Below are 9,244 nucleotides of genomic sequence, written 5' to 3'. Positions count from 1 at the left end.
CCCTGAGTGAGGTCTGTAGTCTTTGTGTGTGTGTGTGTGTGTGTGTGTGCTCACCTAATTGTAGTTGCAGGGGTCGAGACTCAGCTCCTGTGTGTGTGTGTGTGTGTGTGTGTGTGTGTGTGTGTGTGTGTGTGTGTGTGTGTGTGTGTGTGTGTGTGTGTGTGTGTGTGTGTGTGTGCGTGTTCAGCCATTGTATACAGACCTAAACACCATGTATTCACAACTCACACATCTGTAAACACACACCTGTGTACATATGTAGATGAATATATAAACAAGTGTATATATGTATGCATATGTATGTATATATGTATGTATGTATGGGCAGGAGATAACTCAAAGAGGGGACGGTCCCCTCTGTCACAAAGAAGGGAGAAACACAGAGGGGAAGAAAGACGGGAGATGGCGAGGGGAAACAATGAAGTGGATGGAGGAGACGAGGGGAAGGAACAGAGGAGGGAGATAAAAAAGAAGGGGAAAGCAAGAAAGGGGAGAGTCGGTGGAGCGGGGGAAGAGAGAGAGAGAGACAGACAGACAGAGAGACAGAGACAGACAAATGTACAGGTAGAGAGAGAGAGAGAGAGAGAGAGAGAGAGAGAGAGAGAGAGAGAGAGAGAGAGAGAGAGAGAGAGAGAGAGAGAGAGAGAGAGAGAGAGAGAGAGAGAGAGAGAGAGAGAGAGAGAGAGAGAGAGAGAGCGAGAGAGAGAGACAGAGCGAGAGAGAGAGAGAGAGAGAGAGAGAGAGAGAGAGGCAGATAAACACACCTGTAGGTGTGTCTTGAGTTCTATTCTTTCTAGGGCATTGCTCCTGAAGAAGCGTTTGCAAGTGCAGCATGAAAGGCCTAGAGCAATACCATTCTCCCAGGGAATCGAACCCGAGATATTTACCCAGCCTCCACTAGGCTGCCATGCATGGTAGCCTAGTGGACAAAGGCGTCGACAAATTTACCTAGCGTCTCGGGAGACTGTAAATATCTCGGGTTCGAACCCAGGTTAATTACAGAATTGTTATTTGCTTTAAAAACCACTTGTTCGTCTATGCATTAATATATGCATGCCTACATATACATATATACATACATAAAGATATGGATTAAATAGATAGATAGATAGATAGATGGATAGATAGACAGAGAGAAACACACGCCGAGGTTGAGAAGGGGACGAACGCTCCAGATAAGAGGAAGGAACCGAATAAAAGGGGAATAAGAAAGAGGGGAAGCGAGGAAGGGGAGAGATGAAAGGGATGATAAGAAAGGGGTGCAAAGGGAAGAAAGGAGAGGGGAAAGGTGGAGGAGGAATAAGATTAAAAAAGAAAAAAAAAAAGAAACAGAAGAATGGACGAGAGCCAAAAAATAGAAGAAGTAGAATGAGACGAACAAAGGAGTGAAGAAATAACAGAAAAGACGAAGAGGGGAATAAGAAACATCCGCTAAAGATAAGAAACAGAAGATAATTCCAGATAGAATAAACATCAAGAGAATTTAAAATAAAAGAGAATGGCAGAGAAAGGAGGGAAATAGGAGAATACTGGAGAAGCGAAAGGATAGATAAAGATAAAACATAATAAAAGAGGGAGAGGGGAGAGAAAGGGGAAACACAAGAGGAGGGAGTAAAGGGGGAACTAATGAAGAGAGAAGGTAAAGGAGGGGAGACATGCAAGGGAGGAAGGAGCAGGGAAGGGTGCCTGTGTGTTTATGCTGCTGCATGTATATCTCCATATGTATACGTATACAGATGTATGTGCGTATATGTATACAAGTGTATGTGTGCTTATGTATAGATATATATGAGTATATTCATAGATGTTTATGTATGTGTGCATATGTGCGTATATATATAGGTGTGTGTGTGTATATGCGCGTATATATAGACGTGTGTGTGTGTGTATACATACATACCGTGTGTGGTGTGTGTGTGTGACAATATTTATATAAGTGCATGCATATTTGTTTAAATATATTTTGCGCGAATAAATGTGTATATTTATATAAGTGTATAAAACTCTATGACTACTTATTTGTAGTTACATTAACGGCTGTGATAGTGGTGCTCCATCTGTAATATTTTAATTTTTAATCTGATTTATCCCATGAACTGCTTGGTGAACAGTGAAGTGGAGAAGTTTGGGAAGCTATGTAGTGGAGGCAGGATCCATACATAGCTTTAAGAAGAGGTATGATAAAGCTCATGGAGCAGGAAGAGTGACCTAGTAGCGACCAGTGAAGAGGCGGGGCTAGGAGCTGTGACTCGACCCCTACAACCACAACTAGATGAGTGACTGAAAGCGTAACGAGACTTGTCCATACATATCGTCCTGTCCAGGATGCCACCCGTCATAGTCGCCTGACACCCACTTACCTATTTATTGTTAGGTGAATAAGGGTAGCAGGTGTAAGGAGACTTGCCTATAGATCACACACTTTTCGAGAATCAAATCTCAGAACCTTTAATCTATGAACCAACTTCGCTGAGCTGCTCAACAGATCATTCGCCCAGGTGAGTACAAACGTGTATGTCTATAAATATGTATTTAACCGTGTGTGTGTATACATTATATACATGTCTGTATAAATGAGTACGTATATTTACTGAATTCTGTTAGTCGTGATCGATTGATTAAGCCTCGGTTTCTTGGTTTAATAGGTTGAAAGGCCATCGACTACACGAGCATTATTAAGGCTGCAAGTCACCTCCTCATTGCCAGTCAAGAATACGTTAATCCCTAAAAGAGTGGCTGAACTCTCAATGTATGTACACCACGAGATATACATTTCTCTGTATGTATACTCAGTGTGTCCCCTAATTCTAAACTACAGTGTTCTGCACAGTTGTATTGACCCGTTTATGGTCAAGATGAGGTCACTAAGATGAAGCCACAATATTTGGTTGTAGAAGGAGTAAGTAGATAGAAATATCTTGTAAAAGAGGTCGGAAATTAACTTCTCGCTTATAGTTACAAAATAATATAATTGTTTTCCCATAAGTGTGTGTGAAATGCGAAGGATCGATCCTCGGCAAAGGGATTTAACCTTCTGACCTCTCGGACGAGAGTGTTGAGCAACGCGACCCGCTCTATTGTTATACACTATATATGATTTAATATTTCTATCATTGCAATTTTATTGTTTACAAGAGCCCATACCTTAATGCTATTCGTAGTAAAGGAACTTAACTCAAGGGTAGCCACACTTTAGTGAGATGGAATCTACTTTTCCCAATGTTCTCCCTATACGATTATACTATATATATTATATATATATAAAAACACTGATCTCTGGCTGAAGGAGACTCAAACCTACGAACCTTGGAACAAGGAACGCAGTGCTATACCAATCTACCCACACTGGACAATACCTTGGCGTGCAGCTTGCGCTACACGTTGATCCAAGGCAGCCAGCTTTCAGGGAGAAGGCTTACAGCTTTTCATCTCATCCCCTGCATGCATCAGCCTTACTAGAGATTTTAACAATGCAAGGAATTCGCAAGAGCAGGAGAAATATACACAAACACTGATCTCTGGCTGAAGGAGACTCGAACCTACTAACCTTGGAACAAGGTGCGTAGTGCTATACCATTCTCACCACACTGGACCAATACCTTGGTGTCCAGCTTGCGCTAGATTTTGATCCAAGGCAGCCAGCTTTCAGGGAGAAAGCTTACAGCTTTTTATCTCATCCCCTGCATGCATCAGCCTTACTATATTTCGCCTGCTCTTGCGAATTCCTTGCATTGTTAAAATCTCTAGTAAGGCTGATGCATGCAGGGGATGAGATGAAAAGCTGTAAGCCTTCTCCCTGAAAGCTGGTTACCTTGGATCAACGTGTAGCGCAAGCTGCACGCGAAGATATTGTCCAGTGTGGGTAGATTGGTATAGCACTGCGTACCTTGTTCCAAGGTTCGTAGGTTCGAGTCTCCTTCAGCCAGAGATCAGTGTTTGTGTATATTTCGCCTGCTCTTGTGAATTCCTTATATATATATATATATATATATATATATATAATATATTTATATATATATATATATATAATATATATATATATATATTATATAGAGAGAGAGAGAGAGAGAGAGAGAGAGAGAGAGATAGAGAGAGAGAGAGAGAGAGAGAGAGATAGAGATAGAGAGAGAGAGAGAGAGAGAGAGAGAGAGAGAATGAGAATTACCAAGAAAAATAAGGTGAATACATAAATATTTTGCCAGATAGACAAAACTACATTTTCATTAAATCTTAACCTACAAACAGATATACTGCTCGTTCTGTCATCTGCTAGAAACTACTTTGCGATTTACTGATAGATCGCGATTACCTTTCGGCTTGGCCTGGTCTAAGTGACATTGAAGTTTAGCGGAAACTGCTGTAAGTAGCATGTGAGGTGTTTATCAGAAACTTTAGCATCACTTGCTTACTACTGCTACCCTGCCTCCCCCCCCCACAACAACAGCCCCCCACCACCAGGGATCATCACCCCCCACACACCAGCCTCACCACATCCTCTTGCCACACACACCAACCATGAATTACAAGTTTAGCAATTTTACAGGAAAGCTAAGCGCCCCTTCTCCTCTGGAAATACCAAGTGTAAGTGTGGGTACGCTGCATCGTGCTGTGGGTATAGTGTATTATGTTATTGCCTAGACCATCTTGATTCATGGTAAAGTGTGTGTGTGACCGTGAGAACTTATGTCCGCGATGAGCCGACGTGCAATAGATACTCTGTTGCCATGCGTGTATTCTCAAACCTATGACCCTTGTAGGTTTAGCGCTTTTTTGTGATTATAATACTCAAACCTATCCTAGGCTATGGAGAAGACTTAATACCAACAATTAAACAAAAATCGTTCACACGACTTACTGTAGCATTCATGTAGACACATCTTAAATATCTGGTTCCTGATATGTGTTTCCATTGCCACCATTTTAATCTTATAAAACCAATTATGACTGCTGTTGATTTACTTATTTTATTAGTAAAGTATTTTTGACTGATGGTGAGCGGGTGACGCATTTAGACTGGGTTCGAAATACTTTAATCCCAATTAACCAACCATCTGACTATTCACAGAATTAATTAGATTAAGCTACACTGTTAACTCAATTGAATATATCTATTAGTCCATTAGAAAACAATTCAAATATTTTTTTAAGATAATTCGACAGTTTTAGAACACTCTGGGTATAAAGCACGTCATATATACCTGTATACCCGGCCTAGATGCCCATACTAAATGGTTATAACTATGAACATAATTTTTAAAGGGGTGGACCGATAAGCCAGCGGAAGGCCTCGGTCAGATCTCCAAAAACCTCTAACGGCGGGTCATCACCTAAGACCCGCGTCAGGAAACACTTGTTTCCTGACAAATCTTACCTTACCTGAATACCCATTATCCTTCATGGGGAGGGAAGGGGAAGTGCCTTGAAACTCGGCCTTACCTCCACTGACCTTGTGAAATATTAAATTTAGGAATAGATTCGATGAACGCCTATTCTGTAATATATCTTTTGTAGCTACATCCTATTTTAAGTGTGATGGTAGATCGGGATTAGTCAATAATGATATTTAATATTTTGTGTGCATTGAAATACAGCCGAATTTATATATGCAACTGACGTTCCTTATGTGCTTGATAATTCACGTTTCCAGATATATTTCTTTCTGGTCTATATATTTTTTTCTTCAGAGTCGTGCAGAACAATAATTCAAAATGTCCTGATACACACGTGTTCCTTCACAATTACAGAAATTCGGCAAGGGTGCTGATGGCCCGACGATACAGTACATGCAAGGCACTAAGATCCAAGTTACTGACCATCCTGTACCTTCCAGAGGAAATTTCGCTCCTGTTCCTGAAGCTTTGAAAAAGAAAATGAGGCTCTTTCAGGTAAATATAATGAAGAAAATATGCTTTGCATAACAAGCTTTCATTAAGACAACGTTTCGAAACGTGTTGTCTTTGTCACTCTTAACGAGCGAAACATTGAGAATAATTATAACCATATTTTTAAAAGGGTGGACCGGTAAGCCAGCGGAAGGCCTCGGTCAGATGACGAAACGCTCCAGTGGCGGGTATCATATGACTAAAACCCACGTCTGGAAACGCTTGTCCTGTTTCCTGACGAATCTTATCTAACCTAACCTATTGTCTCAATAAAAGCTTGTTCAACAGTGTTTTTCACTGTTATCAACAGCATGCCATTCAGGTCTAAATATTTATATTAAAACGCTTGTAAAGAGGCCGTTAAAAGCCCCTTGCCTTAAATCTTATCTAACAGGTGACTTAAAACTCAATGGTAATATTCGGCTTTAAATCGACGACCCGGGGTTCAGTTTTCGGGTTTACCTGGAGAGAGTTCCGGGGGCCAACGCCCCCGCGGCCCGGTCTGTGACCAGGCCTCCTGGTGGATCAGAGCCTGATCAACCAGGCTGTTGCTGCTGGCTGCACGCAAACCAACGTACGAGCCACAGCCCGGCTGGTCAGGAACCGACTTTAGGTGCTTGTCCAGTGCCAGCTTGAAGACTGCCAGGGGTCTGTTGGTAATCCCCCTTATGTATGATGGGAGGAAGTTGAACAGTCTCGGGCCCCTGACACTTATTGTATGGTCTCTTAACGTGCTAGTGACACCTCTGCTTTTCATTGGGGGGATGTTGCATCGTCTGCCAAGTCTTTTGCTTTCGTAGTGAGTGATTTTCGTGTGCAAGTTCGGTACTAGTCCCTCTAGGATTTTCTAGGTGTATATAATCATGTATCTCTCCCGCCTGCGTTCCAGGGAATACAGGTTCAGGAACTTCAAGCGCTCCCAGTAATTGAGGTGTTTTATCTGGGCGAAATGTGTGGGCAAATTTCGACACACCTACCTCAGCTCATTTACACGCTAAGAGGTGCTACCTACCTCGGCTCATTCACAGGTTAAAATTTCTATCCTACCTCAGTTCATTCACAGGTTAAAATTGCTATCCTATCTCAGCTCATTCACAGGTTAAAATTGCTATCCTATCTCAGCTCATTCACAGGTTAAAATTGCTATCCTATCTCAGCTCATTCACAGGTTAAAATTGCTATCCTACCTCAGTTCATTCACAGGTTAAAATTGCTATCCTATCTCAGCTCATTCACAGGTTAAAATTGTTATCCTACCTCAGTTCATTCACAGGTTAAAATTGCTGTCCTACCTCAGTTCATTCACAGGTTAAAATTGTTATCCTACCTCAGTTCATTCACAGGTTAAAATTGTTATCCTACCTCAGTTCATTCACAGGTTAAAATTGTTATCCTACCTCAGTTCATTCACAGGTTAAAATTGTTATCCTACCTCAGTTCATTCACAGGTTAAAATTGTTATCCTACCTCAGTTCATTCACAGGTTAAAATTGCTATCCTACCTCAGTTCATTCACAGGTTAAAATTGTTATCCTACCTCAGTTCATTCACAGGTTAAAATTGTTATCCTACCTCAGTTCATTCACAGGTTAAAATTGTTATCCTACCTCAGTTCATTCACAGGTTAAAATTGCTGTCCTACCTCAGTTCATTCACAGGTTAAAATTGTTATCCTACCTCAGTTCATTCACAGGTTAAAATTGTTATCCTATCTCAGTTCATTCACAGGTTAAAATTGCTATCCTACCTCAGTTCATTCACAGGTTAAAATTGTTATCCTACCTCAGTTCAATCATAGGTTAAAATTGTTATCCTACCTCAGTTCATTCACAGGTTAAAATTGTTATCCTACCTCAGTTCATTCACAGGTTAAAATTGTTATCCTACCTCAGTTCATTCACAGGTTAAAATTGCTATCCTATCTCAGCTCATTTCAAAGCTCAACCCAAGATATGGTATAAAAGTCTTTCCATTTCCTTCCCCAGGATTTCACCCACAAGTCTATTTACTGCTGTGTATAAGAGCAACAGGTGAAAAGTGACTCTCTAATACAACTCGTCCAGTCTGGAAATTGAACCCTGGCTCCTTCGTTTATGAAACAAACGCTCTGTTTTCATTTTTATTATACTGAGGGGAGGTGCTACACTGGTAGGGATCATATCGTGCCTGTGAATGGGAGGTAATCAAATTTGATCTACTGAAGGGGAGAGTAGCTCTGCTTCCTTTTATCAAGAGCTCTTCACTAGCATCAAGGCACCCCTTGAAGGGAACACTCTACCATCGAACTACATATCACTTTCACAGTAGTGACTTTTATACGTATACAAACTAAATGCTGTATTAGGTGGTGGAGGCGTTTTGTTCGTCGGGAAACAGGACAGCTCACCGGTTTTAGATATATGGTTCCGTAAATGGTTACACATCTGACCTACCTTTATTTTCACCCTAGATAATGTACCACTACATATATTACACAAAACTATGTAATCATTTTTACAGATGCTTAGCGACCTACCAGTACACATTATAAGGGGTTTATTCATATATACTATACAAAACTATGTAATCATTTTACAGATGCCTAACGACCTGCCGGTACACATTAAAGGAGGTCCATTCGACAGGGTCCTCTTCGCTCTTACCGGAGCTATATGCTTCGTGGGACTTGTGGAGGTTGGCCGTGTCTTCTATGTTCTCTCCTACCCTCCCAAGGCCAAGGAATAATAGAGGAAACTAATGAAGTAGAAGGAAGAATCTGAAAGTCTTCAGTCTTCTCATCCAAAGATTTGTTAAAAAGAAAAATGCGTGTTCCCTTTTGTGAAGTTTATACTGCATAGTTATAAATATATATACAAAGGTTTGCTAGTCTCCGAGAAAGTCCAGAAAGCTAGACGCTGAGTTTGACTACATGGCATTATGTGTAATTTCTGAGAGATGCCAAAATCAATGTAAACAAATCATTCGTTTATTCATTTACAATCTTTGTGAAATTTTTTTCTCGGTAAATATTTCCCAACTTAGTTTTCTCATACAGTGAGAACATTAATGATATTCAATTCTAGCTTCATATAAATGGATAGTATTTATTTAACGTATTTTTAAACATTGATGAAAAATTTGTCAGCATATATTATACTGAAATAACGATGTAAATATATTTTCTAGTTTTCCTATAATTTAATTATAAATAATTCGTTCATCCTAAAATTGAATTATTACCTAGAGGATTGCACTAAGCTATGGATTAATTTCTTGAATTTCTAATGTAACTGTATATACATATATCTAAAAAGAATTTTCTTTAACCCTACAGGCCAAAAATATATTTAAAATATCATATTTCAGCATTTGTAATGATAATT

At 40.1% G+C, this 9,244-nt stretch overlaps 1 protein-coding gene across 1 annotated transcript; it reads left to right on the top strand.

Annotated features, from left to right (window-relative positions):
- The first annotated feature begins 4,449 nt into the window (after positions 1–4,449).
- On the top strand, positions 4,450–9,177 carry LOC128704195 (uncharacterized). The gene is made up of 3 exons (XM_053799253.2): positions 4,450–4,581; positions 5,745–5,885; positions 8,460–9,177. The coding sequence occupies exons 1-3, from the start codon at positions 4,516–4,518 to the stop codon at positions 8,604–8,606; spliced, it is 354 nt and encodes a 117-aa protein (XP_053655228.2). The 5' UTR covers positions 4,450–4,515; the 3' UTR covers positions 8,607–9,177.
- The last annotated feature ends 67 nt before the right edge of the window (positions 9,178–9,244 follow it).

The sequence above is a fragment of the Cherax quadricarinatus genome, chromosome 66 (assembly GCF_038502225.1).
Source record: "Cherax quadricarinatus isolate ZL_2023a chromosome 66, ASM3850222v1, whole genome shotgun sequence".
NCBI lineage: Eukaryota > Metazoa > Arthropoda > Malacostraca > Decapoda > Parastacidae > Cherax > Cherax quadricarinatus.
The sequence above is the reverse complement of the archived record's forward strand: the minus strand, read 5'-3'. Positions and strand labels throughout refer to the sequence as shown.

Bases quoted from the DNA above. Each gene is read 5' to 3' on its own strand.
- LOC128704195 (XM_053799253.2), top strand. From the start codon at position 4,516: ATGAATTACAAGTTTAGCAATTTTACAGGAAAGCTAAGCGCCCCTTCT. The intron at 4,582-5,744 runs GTAAGTGTGGGT...TCACAATTACAG, and splicing joins CTCCTCTGGAAATACCAAGT to AAATTCGGCAAGGGTGCTGA. The intron at 5,886-8,459 runs GTAAATATAATG...ATCATTTTACAG, and splicing joins AGAAAATGAGGCTCTTTCAG to ATGCCTAACGACCTGCCGGT.